The sequence below is a fragment of the Macaca thibetana genome, chromosome X (genome assembly GCF_024542745.1).
Source record: "Macaca thibetana thibetana isolate TM-01 chromosome X, ASM2454274v1, whole genome shotgun sequence".
Taxonomy (NCBI): domain Eukaryota; kingdom Metazoa; phylum Chordata; class Mammalia; order Primates; family Cercopithecidae; genus Macaca; species Macaca thibetana.
The window spans coordinates 19,557,167-19,571,704 of NC_065598.1; the positions used below are offsets into that span (position 1 = coordinate 19,557,167).

Genomic DNA, 14,538 nt, shown 5'->3' on the forward strand with positions numbered 1-14,538 from the left:
CGCCCCCACACCCAGCTAATTTTTGTATTTTTTGTAGAGATGGAGTTTCACCATGTTGCCCAGGCTGGTCTCAAACTCCTAAGCTCAAACAATCCACCTGCCTCAGCCTCCTTAAGTGTTGGCATTACGTCATGCCCAGCCAAATTTAATTTTTTATGTATTATTGTTAAATATTATAAATCAATAATTTGTATTTAAAATTCAACACAATACATACTTAAAATAAGCCTACCTACTTTTTATGATGTGGGAGGAATGGCCAGCCATAAAACCCCAGTGGACTATAGTGAAGTAGCCAGCCTATAGAGGTAAAAGCTTGTTTATCTGGATTTTGGTAGCAGATATATAATGGATGGATGAAATGTTCTTACCACTGTTTTAAAAAAGAAAGACTTTATTTTATAAAAATGATACAACATTCATTATATTTGATAGATACAGAAGAGTACAGTCACTCATAATCCCACCATTTAAAAAAATCAACAGTGTTAACAGTGGGTGGGTATGTTTCCAGACCTCTCAATTCACTCATATGTACAGACAAGATTGATGGTGGGAATCCCTAAACTTTTTATACTAACAAGTTTTATTTATTTTCTTTTTTGAGATGGAGTCTCGCTCTGTCGCCCAGGCTGGAGTGCAAAGGCGTGGTCTCGGCTCACTGCAACCTTTGCCTCCCGGGTTTAAGCGATTCTCCTGCCTCAGCCTCCCAAGTAGCTGGGATTACAGGCGCATGCTACTGCGCCCGGCTAATTTTTGTATTTTTAGTAGAGACGGGGTTTCACCATATTGGCCAGGCTGGTCTCCAACTCCTGACCTCAAGTGATCCATTCGCCTCGGCCTCCCAAAGTGCTGGGATTACAGGCATGAGCCACCGTGCCCGGCCATCTAACAAGTTTTAGATTTAACTTTATTTGAACGCAATAGAAAAAAAATTAGGAATGAAATTGAAGGGGCTGCTGAACTTCAGATAAATGTTTCTTCATTGGTTCCTAAAAGGAGTAAATAAGCCAGTGCTTCTCAAACTCAAGTATGTGCCAGAATCCCCTGGAGGACTTGTTAAATCACAGATTGCTTGGCCCCACCCCCAGGGTTTCTGATTCAGGAGGTCTGGGGTGGGGCCAAGAATCTGCATTTTTAACAAGTTCTCAGGTGATGCTGATGTTGCTGGTCTGGGACCACACTTTGAGAACCACTGTATTAAGGTCAAGAAAAAAAAAAAGATTGTGGAAAAACTTAAGGTTGGTCACTAGAGTTTTTCCCCATATTATAATCTTAAGACATGACTTGACATGACACCTGGCCATGAATGATGAGACGGTTAGTTCTTAGTCTTTATCCCACTTTACCTCCTCCATGTCTGAATTTGTCAATGTACATTAATTCTTCTTTGTCAAGATTTATAACATTTACATCCTATTCTACATCTATGATTCCTCAGTTCTTAAATATTCATTCTGTATTTTAATGGACTCAGAGCTCATAATCATCATATTTGATGGAACTTTGTTGGGGAACCTGGGTATCCCCTCTCTTCTAGGTTCCCATTAAATGTCCAGAACCAGAACTCACTAGACCCAGTCAAAGGTGTCTCTGACTTCTGCAGGATTTGGCTTTCCCAGGCTGCTCTGAGACCTGGGAAATGCCTAGTCCTGGTGAATCTTACCCCGTCTGCTGAGATCCTGAGATGGTAGCAAAGACTTTGTTGTCCCAAGAGTTTTCCTTGACTCTCCTCCACGTGGCCTGGTCGCCTCGTCAGAGCCTTCGTCCATACTGGGGCCCACTGTTACCAAGATTTTTGTCATCTCCATTGTTTTACTCAGTGCTACTTATGGGGATGGGTGAGGGATGAAGTCATACCACACCTTGTTGCATCAGCTGCTTCTCCTTCCTTCCTTGCTTGGTTGCTCTTGGTGAATTTGTGCCTGGTGGTTATTGAATTTGCTGGGTAATAAAGATGATAAGAGTTTCTCATCCAGCTTTACTTTTCTTGCTTCTGCCTGGAAGTATCCCCATCGTTTTTTTTTTTTTTTAAACTATTCAAAAATGTAGGATTTATTAGGTAAAGTGTGGTACATAGTATACATCTACATAAACTGTTATACGTAAATGTAGCGAGTTTTTTTCCAATAGAAAAAAATGAAAATGTATCATCCAAAATATTTATAATAGTGTTCTCTGTGATAAGACTATGGGCAATTCTTCAAATTGAAATTTATATTGAAATAACTCTAGATTCACATGCAGCTATAAAAGAAATTAATACAGAGAGATCCCGTGTACAATTTACCCAGTTTCCCCCAATGCATCAATTTTTAAAACCAGCAAAACCACCAAAAGAATAGTGCCTTCTGAGGTTGGTGAAACCAATAGGAAAAAACATGAAGAGGGGATGCTGAACCAGAAATGCCAACTTTTCTCTCAACTTTTTGTATATATGTCCACTAAAGTACTTACTCTACATTGTGATTCTTTGTTTTTGTGATTCTCTTCTTTAGTAGTGCATGAGCTTCCTCACAGCAGGGACTGTGTCTTATTATCTTTGTCTTCCCAGTACCAGCGAAGGGCCTAGCACGTAGGGGAGGAAGGGGAGGAGGCAATGGTATGGGACTTATTAAAAAAAAAAACAAAAAAACTTGTCTTCTCAAGTCTTATGCATTCAATAATTCAAATTCTTTCAAGTCAATAAAAAATGCTATGGATAACCTTTTGTTCAACCTCCATATGAAAATTACACATGTAGTTCCTAATAAACATATTCTATTATTCCCTATTCATTCATTATTCAACTAATATTTAATGAACTCTTACCACATGTCAAATAGGAAGCTGGGTGCTGGGGATACTATGGTGGACAAGACAGACATGGTCCCTGTCCTTATTTTATACTCTAAATTATCAAGTTGGTTTTTCCTTTTAGGCTTTAGATCTTATACACACAATGTTTTCTGCATAGGTATTTTGCAGATAACATGCTTTGCATTTTGAGACAGTGCCAAAAGAATATCCAAATAGGGAATCAGTTGTGGAATGAATAATAGTAAATCGGCCATCTTACCTTTATGTGTTACAATAAATAAAAATTGAGCTATAAAGGCCATTTACCAAGTTATATTTCTGTTTAATGTCCATTTTTCCTATTAGACTCTTTGTACCATAAAGGTAGGGTCCATGTGTCTTGTCTTCTTGTTCATTGCTGTAATTTTAGTACAGTATTTGTGCAATACATAGTTGTCAATCAAATGATTAAATATTCAAGGCTCATAACTGTCCCCTAGAATATGGGAGTAAATGAAATCAATTATTTTAAAATTTAAGACAGATTTTATAAGTACCTAACACAATATAAAGTTGCCATACTACCTGTGTGCATGCATTTCTTTCTTACCATAAATGGAATGCTAAATATGTTTGGAAAACCTGACCTACAGAGATTGTACACAGTACAAGACAGGCCATCTACCTAAATTTATTACCTGCTTAGCAATGAATCAAGTGCACCTGCCCCGCTTATCATGAACTCACTTAAGGAAAAGGCTGCCCTATCTTTTAAAGATATGGAAAAGAAAACTGAATGTACTAAGATTTTTCACATCCAGTCATGAAAAACCAAGTTCTTATCAACCTTCACATTTTAATTTTGAAAGCTCTGTCTTTGTAAGCACAGAACAGGGCTTTAAACATCAACAGGTGCTATCCAAGGCTATAAGTCTCATACAACATTAAAATAATGTTCTCACAAACTGGCAAGTAACTTCTTTAAGCAGAAAGAGCAACAACATTTTATTTTATTACAAATAAACATTTCACAAAAATGTAATTGGGAATGTATATGTACTGTTAAGCAGAACACAGAAACCAGAAAGAAATAAGGTATTGGGATCTAAAAATTTCATTTAAAATCCCATCCATTTGCTCTTACACATAGTAGGTACGCACTACATATCAACTGAACTAAAAGTAAACACTCTATAAGATGTGCTTGCAAAATGTGTAATGCTGTAGTAGTAAAGTACAATTTTCAAATATGAGATTTTGTGTGTCAGATTTTTAAAAAGCCTTTAAAAATATGATATGCACAAGCTTGCCCTGAGGGAAAAATAAGATGGACTATAGATTACAAAATCTTTACATATTTTCCACAATAGCATTTTGAAATTGGAAAAGAGCAAATAGTTGTGGGAAAAAACTGAATGAACATATTACTAAAAATTCAGTGCACTCATAACTACCTGATGGAATATTTGAAGCACCTTGTCTCTTGCCTTCTTATAATATGAAATGTATGAATTATATAGGCCTTGATCTTCAGAAACTTAAGAAAACTTTGAGTTATAAGCCAAAATGTCATCAGAAAAAGAAAAATCCGGTATAAAATTTTCTACCATAAGGCCACTGTTTAAAGTTCTTTCATGTACAGACACTATACAATTCAGATGCTTGTTTTTGTTTTTATTACGTAAGCAAAACTTTCAACATATAAACGTCTGAATATAACTTGGTGAAGTTCTCTCTATGAAACCATGCTCAGAGAAAAATGCATCAACAAATAATGCCCGTCAAGTGATTCTTTTGAGACTTTTTGCAAAGGAAACTGTAGTTAATACAACTTTTAAATTGAATACCGTAATTTAAAAGCAATTGTTAGGTGTAAAAAAGTTGCAGCATTCCACTACTAAAAAATAAAGTTATTTTATCAAGAAGTTACAGTATTAGTGCCTTAGTGTCACTTCTAACTCCTGACAAAAAGAGAGAGATGCTCCCAAACATTCTCCTGTAGTGTCATTTCCATTTGTACGATTTCAGATTAGATTCCTGTGGCAACATCTGTATATTCCTATTGAGAGAAAACAAGAGAAACAAAGACTTCAAACAAAGTGTCAAACATCTGAGCTAGTTTACACTGCAATTTTCAAAGTATTTTCATTTATACAGTGTTACTTGCACCCTGAGATTCCCACAAAGGTATGTGGAACCCCAAAGGTGCAAAGTAACAACAGAACACATCAAAGCAATATCACATGATAAATCAATAGGACAAAGAAAACATATGGCGCTAGATAACACCTGTATTAGTAAATTGATGAAAACAGTATTCTGCTATTTGGGTGAGTTTCAGTGAAGGCATCCCTGGCATAAAATCAAGACTCTTAAACCTTTGGCTTTCAAGTATGGAGCCTGATATTGCACACGCACATCTCAAATTAGTATTTTATCTTTTCCATCCTACATCTCTAATTCTAAAACTACATGGGCTCTTCTAACTGACTGATAACTGCAGAGAAAGTTATTAGAGGGAGAAACACCTTCTTGCTTTTGGATGGTTAACTACAGTATAAAAAGGTGTAAGGCTTCAATAAATACAGGAAGAAGAATTTACATGAATAAGACGACTATGATTAGAGGATAATGAACGTGGATTCTATATTGTGATACTATACACAATATTCAATTACCAACCACAAACTGGACGTAAGACCATGCAAGTAATAACGGAGCAAACATGGTAGAATGGCACATTTTTCAGGGACATTAAAAAATAAAAATTTATTAATATACATATCCTTACCTTTCACTAGGATCTTACACTATTAAAACTGAAAGAAATGTAAAAGTTGATTTATTTTTTGGCATTTATATTAGTATGGAAATGTTTAATTCCAAACAAAAAACAGTGCTGATAGAAAATTCTTATTCTTCTATTTTGGTTAATGAAATGTTCAAAATACATGCACATATATATTTGTCAACATCATTCCTTTAAATAGAGGTAGACTTCATTGCATCCTAGTTCTTTACTCATTATACAATATAAAAATCATATAAATTTATCTTCAAATAAAATATGTTACCTACTTACAACTTTAAAAGGCAATTCTAACTACAATAATTCTAAAATAAAATTTAGTTGAAATATCTTGTTAAATGTGTGATTATTTTGAGTTACATTCACCCTTGACATAGCTTCTTTCATAACCTATCTCCACTTGATCCCTCCACCCTTCCAATGATTTAGAAGCGTCCCCCACCTCTGTTTTTTTGTTTTTTGTTTTTTGTTTTTTTGAGATGGAGTCTCCATCTGTTGCCCAGGCTGGAATGCAGTGGTGCGATCTTGGCTCACTGCAACCTCCGCCTCCTGGGTTCAAGTGATTCTCCTGCGTCAGCCTCCTGAGTAGCTGGGACTACAGGCACATGCTACCACACCCAGCTAATTTTTGTATTTTTTGTAGGGACAGGGTTTTACCATGTTGCCCAGGCTGGTCTTGAATCCTGGCCTCAAGTGATCCACCCACCACAACCTCCCAAAATGCTGGGATTACAGGTGTGAGCCACTGCACCTGGCCATAAAAGCCCATTTTTAAGCAGAATGCTGAACTAGATATATGAGCACTTCTTATCTAGGTTTTCATCTGGGTCACTGCACATGTTCCCTTGTTGGTCTTCCTGCACCTCATCTCTTCTCCCCAGAACCTCCCCACCCACTGCTAACTATGTAGCCATCCTAAAGTACCAGTTTCTCCCCAGTCTAGGAAGATGTCCTAGTGCCACTACATCAAACGGTAAATATCCTGCCCAGCTTTAGGGGCCCCCTATAATTTGCACACCTCCATTTCTCCCCAACCTCACAACCTACTGCCAAACATGGGTCTTTGGCTTTAGCCCTTTCTATGTCTTGCTCTTCTCCAGGCCTCAGCTTATAATCCATCTCCTCTGAGAAGAGTGTATCAATGAAAGTACTTAGCATATATCTCCTGATCATTCCTACCATACTGATTTTCTCTTCCCTTTAGGCATTAACCATCTGTGAAATTAAGTTCTTCAAAAATATGATTGTTTGCGACCAGCCTGGCCAACATGGTGAAACCCTGTCTCTACTAAAAATACAAAAAAATTAGCTGAGCATGGTAGTGGATGTCTATAATCCCAGCTACTCGGGAGGCTGAGGCAGGAGAATCGCTTGAACCTGGGAGGTGGAGGTTGCAGTGAGCCGAGATCGTGCCATTGCACTCCAGCCTGGGCAATAAGAGTGAAACTCCATCTCAAAAACAAAACAAAAATATGGTTGTGTTGGCCAGGCGTGGTGGCTCACACCTGTAATCTCCGCACTTTGGGAGGCTGAGGTGGGCGGATCACTTGAGGCCAGGAGTTTGAGACCAGCCTGGACAACATGATGAAACCATGTACTTCTACTAAAAATACAAAAATTAGCTGGCTGTAGTGGCGCACACCTGTAATTCCAGCTACTCAGGAGGCTGAGACAGGAGAAGAGAATCGCTTGAGCCTGGGAGGCGGAGGTTGCAGTGAGCTGAGATGGCACCACTGCACTGCAGCCTGGGTGACAGAGTGAGACTCCGACCCTCCCCACCAAAAAAAAAGGTTGTGCAGAAAACGGTTAACAGAGCAGATCTGACTGCTATCTTTGGAAAGGCCTGCTTACAGAATGGCCCTTGGCCAGCATCTGGTAATTTAGATTTCAAAAGGGTTCCCACCATTAACTGATGGGTGCTGAAACTGTTTGTGTAAATAATATGGTTTATGCTGAGCACTTGCTTTCCTCCTGGCAGTCTGGAATTTGGGTATGTGCTTGGCAGGTGATGCCTACGTGATCAGCCCCCAGAAGAAACTCTCGGTACTGAGTCTCTAGCAAACTTCCCAGGCTGATAATGTATCACATGTGTTGTCACAACTCGTTGATGAGGAAATTAAGTATGTTCTGTGTAACTCCACTGGGAGAGAATCCTTGGAAACTTGCGCCTAGTTTCCTCTGGACTTCGCCCTATATGCCTTTTTCTTTTGCTGACTTTGCTCTGTATTCTTTCATGAGAATGACTATATGCTAAGTTGTCTGAGTCCTAGCAAAACCTGGGGGTGGTCTTAGGGACCCCTGACACAATGGCTTTTGTTCACTAACAGTTTAGAGCATATGGATGGATGTGTATGTGTGTGTATGAATAAATTCAACTCTATTCAATAAGCATTATCTGAAGATTGACTATATGAAAGGTAATAAGGTAAGATAAAAGACTAATGAGGCCAGGTGCAGTGGCTCACACCTGTAATCCCAGCACTTTGGGAGGCCGAGGCAGGTGGATCGCTTGCGCCCAGGAGTTCGAGACCAGCCCGGCCAACATGGCAAGACCCCATATCTACAAGAAAATACAAAAATTAGCCGGGTGTGGCGGCACACATCTGTAGTCACAGCTACTTGGGAGGCTGATGTGGGAGGATCACTTAAGCCCGGGAGGTGGAGGCTGCAGTGAGCTGTGATCACACCATTGCACTCCAGCCTGGGCGACAGAGTGAGACCCTGCCTAAAAATAAATACATAAATAAAATTTAAAAAATAAAAAGCTTAACGAGACACCCTCAAGAATTTGATAATCTATTTGGGGAAATAGGAAGGCAAATGACACTAATTAGAGACTAAATGAAACACAAGTTAAAGTGGGGGCTTTGATATGCTTTACAGTAGGTCTTAAAAGGAAAGTAGGGTTTAATAAGAAAAGAATGGGACTCAGGAGGCTATTTCTAGCTAAGAGAACAGTAGGAAAAAAAACAGTATTTCAGTACAAATACATGAAAATACAGTATGCTCCAAAAAGCAGAGAGTCCATGGGGAAATGCAGCTAGTAAGACAGCTTAAGAGTTAGACCTGGCTAACAAGTTTGGTCTCTTTTCTTGCAGGCAATAAAATACTTGGAAGGTGTTTGTGCAAGAGGGGTATGATACGATCTGTGTTTCAGGACAATGACTGTGATTGAAGAGACTAAATAAGAATATCACAAGAAGCAAGGAAACAAGCTAAAAGACTCCAAAGCTTCCAAAAACAGATCGGGGATACATAAGAATGCAGAATATAGTAAAAGCAGCATTTTCAATTAGCAGGGAAAGGACAAATTTTCAATAAACAGTTTTAAAAAACTATTTATTGGGGAAAAAAGTTAGATCCTGATTTTACAGTATATCATAAAAATAAAATAAATTCCAGAGGCCAAGACAGGCAGATGACTTGACGTCAGGAGTTCAAGACCAGCCTGGTCAACATGGTGAAACCCTGTCTCCACCAAAAATACAAAAATTAGCCAGGAGGGTGGCACATACCTGTAGTCCCAGCTACTCGGGAGGCTGAAATAGGAGGATCGCATGAACCCAGGAGGCAGAGGCTGCAGTGAGCTGAGATCATGCCACTGCACTCCAGCCTGGACGCCAGAGTGAGACACCGTCTCAAAAAAATAAAAAATAGGCCAGGCATGGTAGCTCATGCCTAATAAATCCCAGCACTTTGGGAGGTCAAGACAGGCAGATCACCTGAGGTCAGGAGTTCGAGATCAGCCTGGCCAATATGGTGAAACCCCATCTCTACTAAAAATAAAAAAATTAGCTGGGCATGGTAGTGGGTGTCTGTAATCCCAGCTACTCGGGAGGCTGAGGCAGGAGAATCACTTGAACCCGGGAGGTGGAGGTTGCAGTGAGCCGAGATCACACCATTACACTCCAGCCTGGGCAACAGAGCGAAACTCCATCTTGAAATAAAAAATAAAAAATAAAAATAATAAAATGAATAATAAATTCTAAATTGATTAAATATTAATTTGTTTAAAAGTTAACTATAGGCCGGGCATGGTGGCTCACGCCTGTAATCCTAGCACTTTGGGAGGCCGAGGCGGGCGGATCACCTGAGGTCAGGAGTTTGAGACCAGCCTGGCCAACACGGTGAAACCCCGTCTCTGCTAAAAATACAAAAATTAGCCGGGCATGGTGGCGCACACCTGTAATCCAGCTACTCTGGAGGCTAAGGCAGGAGAATCGCTTGAACCCGGGAGGTAGAGGTTGCAGTGAGCCAAGATCACACCATTGCACTCCAGCCTGGGGACAAAAGCAAGACTCAGTCTCCAAAAAAAAAAAAAAAAAAAAAAAAAAAAAGTTAACCATAAACCACTTAAAGGAAAGAATTTTTATAAATTTTATAAATCAGTAAAGAATTTTTATAAGCATAAGCATGAGATGAAATCTAGAAGCCATATGGGACAAACTGGACAGATTCATGAACATCTAAAAGTTCTGTAATATAAAATCCAGTATAAACAGCTGACAAACACCAGCAAAATGTATGACAGGTTAATACCCTCAGTAGATCAAGAGCTCTTACAAATCAATAAGAAAAAGTACCACCCCCAAAGTACTGACAAAGTATAGAAATCAGGAAACGGAGGAAAGAAATACAAGTGGCCAATGGACACATAAAAAAGATGCTTGCGCCAGTAATAATCAAAGAAAGGCAAATGAGAACTACTTTCTGTTATTAGCCTGACAACTGAAAACAAAGACTGATCATGTATAGTGCCAACTAGGGTGTAGGTAAACAGGCCTTTCACGTACTGCTGGTGAAACCATAAATCAGTAAAAGGGGCGATATGGAAAGGTACCAAAATGTCCATGTGACCAGGTGGTATTACTGAAAATAACAGAAACCTGGAAGCTATCCCAAAGTCATCACTAGAGGCTTGGTTAAGTAAGTCGGCAAAGGTTCAACTGGGGTATGTGTACCCTTAGGAGTATATGAAGACTTTTCAAGGAGTATGTGAGTACAGATAGTTTTAGAGAATTAATTTCTAGATCATTAAATTCCCAATGTTCACATTCTAAAATTATCCTGCCTGCGCAATTGGTTAAGGCTAGTTCCTCACCTCCCACCTTACAGGAGAAAGATACACCTTCTTCTCACTTTGAATCTTAGTATTGTGTATCACCTGCAGACCTCCAGGAAAGGGGTAATTTGAAACACTGGTTTGGTGTCAAGAAAGGGAACCAACATTAACAACTAGCAATAAATAGCATACTTCTGCAAGTCAGATGGTTCTCAATTCTTTGCCCTTTGTTTAATAAAATTGAAGGATGACAAAATCAAGCTATCAGTGATAGAACATTCAAAATACTTTTTGATGATAGATCAGTACGTGATTTGTTTGGCCTAAAACTCAGAGTGAGTCCAAAGAACTGAGTGGCATTCCTACAAATAGAAGTTCCTTAATTCCCATCTATATAATCATATAAATAGGGCTTCTCAGCACTTATATCTATTAAAAAAATAGAATACTTGAATACTCTATTATTCTACTAGCAACAGTATCTATGAATACATAAACTAATTGAAAAAATGCATTTGCAATAAAATTTCTTTTGTTTCATCAATACTGAACAAAACTTATAATATATTTATGGCATTTTGATCAACTGTAATATTAATTCAATCCAGAGGAAATATTTAACACTTAATAGTCACAGAAATCTAATAACATTACGCACCAAATAGATTTGGTGATCAACAAAATACTTTTAAAGATAAAATTCTATGGAGGGGCCAGGCGCAGCAGCTCATGCCTGTAATCCCAGCACTTTGGGAGGCCGAGGCGGGCAGATCACTAGAGGTCAGGGGTTCGAGACCAGCCTGGCCAACATGGTGAAACCCCATCTCTACCAAAAGATATAAAAACTTAGCCAGGCATTGTGGCACGTGCCTGTAGTCCTAGCTACTTGGGAGGCTGAAGCAGGAGAATCACTTGAAACCAGGAGGTGGAGGTCGCAGTGAGCCGAGATTGTGTCACTGCATTCCAGCCTGGGTGACAGGGTGAGACCCTATCTCAAAAAAAAAAAAAAAAAATTATATGGAGGAAGTGGAATGAAGTCCAAATTCAAGGCAAAAAAGGAACAATGTAAGATTTCTCACTGTTAAAAGAATTTGTGTATTTAAAAAAAAATTGATAGTATTAGTTATCAAATTCCTGTGGTATGTAGGTTCCTCCAAAGAAATTTAAAAATATAATGTAACAGTTTTAAGACTGTCAGTGTTTATAACATGCCATAAATTGTATCCTATACAATAATTTATGATCAAAATATTAGATAACCTACAAATGTGCAAGAAGGTAGATAACTTTTCAAAACTTTAGAGTATGGAGCAAAAAGGTTGAAGAGCACCGAAATAAATAATTAATACATCCATAGAGTGGAATAATATGCAGCCATTAAAATGGATGAATCAAATGGAGTAATGAATGAGTGATGGAAATGAGAAGACTTGAAACCATTAAAGTTGGAAGGAGAACTGGGAGAATTAGTAGGACATGTTCCTAGCTTGGCTTGGCTAGCTTCGAGCGCTAGGGGACCTGAGGGAAAATGAGTGGTTGGGGGAGGACAGCAAGTCTGATACAATTTTTAACAGCTTTACTGAGATGTAATCCATAGACTATACAGTTCACCCATTTCAAGTGTATAATTCAGTAGCCTTTTAGTATATTCACAGAGTTGTGCAACCATCAATCACCACAATCAGCTTTAGAATATTTTTCTTACCCTAAAAAGAAATCCCATACCCATTAGCAATAACCCATACCTGCTCTCAATTTTCCCCTCACCCCTGAGTCGCTGGCAACCACTAATTTACTTTCTGTCCCTATAGATTTGCCCATTTTGGACATTTCATATAAATTGAATCATACAATATATGGTCTTTTGTGTCTGGCTTCTGTCACTTAGCATCATATTTTTAAGAGTCTTTCATGCTGCAGCATGTTTCAGTGCAAGTTTGATTTTTTTTTTTTTTTTTTTTTTTTTTTTTTGAGACAGAGTCTCGCTCTGCCACCCAGGCTGGAGTCCTGTGATGTGATCTTGTCTCACTGCTACCTTCACCTCCTGGGTTCAAGTAAATCTCATGCCTCAGCCTCCTGAGCAGCTGGGATTACAAGTGTGCACCACCACGCCCGGCTAAGTTTTTGTATTTTTTTAGTAGAGATGGGGTTTCACCATGTTGGCCAGGCTGGTCTCGAACTCCTGAGCTCAGGTGATCCGCCTACCTCAGCCTCCCAAAGTGCTGGGATTACAGGTGTGAGCCACCACGCCTAGCTGCAAGTTTGGTTTTAAACATGCTAAATTTGAGGTGCTTTTAGGACATCCATGTGAGAGTGTCTGGGAGGCAGCTGACAATCTGGAGGTCTGTATAGTAGTCAGGGTTGAAGACATCAACAGATGTCTGATGGCTGAAATCTTGGGAGGAGGTAAGGGCAATCAAGACAAGAAGGAGGATTAAGAAAAGAGAATAATATCACATCACACTAGGAAATGCTTATATTTTAAAGGAATGCACGGAGGAAGACAAAACCAAATAAGACAGAGAAGGCAGAGAGGTAGGTAGTGAAACTGAAGACTCCAGATCCTAAGCGCTTGAAAGCGATGATGCCCTTATACAACACTTCCTTTGCACCCTGGCACACTTCAGCTCAAGGACCTGGTAAGTGTATACTAGATTTCTGTTGATTCAGCTGATCTTGGTTCCTGTTCTATCTTCATACTCCGTGACTTTCAAGGTTTCTTTCAACCCCCAAAACCACGAATTCCAGTCTCTAACTTCCTTCCTGCACTGTCATTATGCGTTCTTCTCTCTTCCTTTCCTATCCATGGGCAGAGCTCTGGTAAGCACCGCAGCACCTGAGGGCTGCTGGAGAATGCTCCTTGGATCTCCACTGCCTTGGAACTCCTTGCCTTCCTGACCAAATGCACTATTACTTACAGTTTTTCAGAGGCAATGTTCCCAGAGGTGACTTCATTAATTCTTACTAGCTTCTTTGTTCCAATCTAGTATAGAATCAGACTCTCAAGAGTTTCTGAAAACTTCCTACGATGAGCAGAGGATGCTTCCTGGGTGTACTTCTGAATGCTAGTGGATTAAAGACAAGCCTTATTCCAGGTAGTAATAGACATTCCTCCCACCCCTTCATCTTCCAGCCCAAGCACAGAATCCAAGAGAAAGTAAACACAGTAAAAGGGACTTAGGGTGCCACAATGGAATATGACAAGTACATGATGAATGAGGAAGAATTTCCGTTCTGTACTTATCTACTACTGCTTGGGAATCTGACTACTTTGTAGGCAGCTGGAGAGCAATGCAGTTTAGGGAAGCCACCATCATTCTGGTAAGTGGAAGCAGAAGATGTATTAGGAGCACATCTATGATCCCCACAACCACCACCACTCCCCAAAGCTGCTTTTTGTTGGAGATAGGAAGTGCATGGCATAGGATGGCACAATCACCAGACTGTACTACAGATGAGGAAATGCAAGACCTCCCAGCCATGAGTGATCACCCAAGCATTTCAATATGGCAGGGGAGTGAGGAGTCCAGGCAAGATCTGTCTAAATCTTCCTGGTGGACTTTAAGGTATATGGGAATAAGTAGGTTCACATCCAATTTCAGACTCAAGAAGGTTCCAGGGCACTTAGATTAATTAATGATGCATCCTTAATGAGTCTAGGTGGTGGTCTAATAACTGCCAAAAGAATGAACTTTCTAGCGGGGCAAAAAGCCAAGGCAGTGCAGAGATGCTGCTCAGACTAAGATTTCCCTCTAAGGAAGAACCTTCAAAGTTCCCTCTGATGCTAAAGCTTGGGATGAAGAGTCATATAAATGGTACCTCACACCCAGGAACCCTACTTGAGCAAAAATGTCCCTAATTTAAGGGAAAGGGAAAGCAACACTGGAAG

The 14,538-nt window shown here is 39.5% G+C and overlaps 1 protein-coding gene across 11 annotated transcripts in view; it reads right to left on the reverse strand.

Moving 5' to 3' along the window:
* Positions 1–376: 376 nt before the first annotated feature.
* BCLAF3 (BCLAF1 and THRAP3 family member 3) overlaps positions 377–14,538 on the reverse strand; it is a 75,531-nt gene continuing 61,369 nt past the window's right edge. For 9 of the 11 annotated variants that reach the window (XM_050775117.1, XM_050775114.1, XM_050775113.1 and 6 more), the window contains one exon: positions 377–4,837. In XM_050775117.1, coding sequence (XP_050631074.1) covers positions 4,808–4,837 — 30 coding nt within the window. In that variant the 3' untranslated portion in view covers positions 377–4,807. The remainder of the gene's footprint in view (positions 4,838–14,538) is intronic. The other 2 variants (XR_007722376.1, XR_007722377.1) reach the window with 2 other exon arrangements.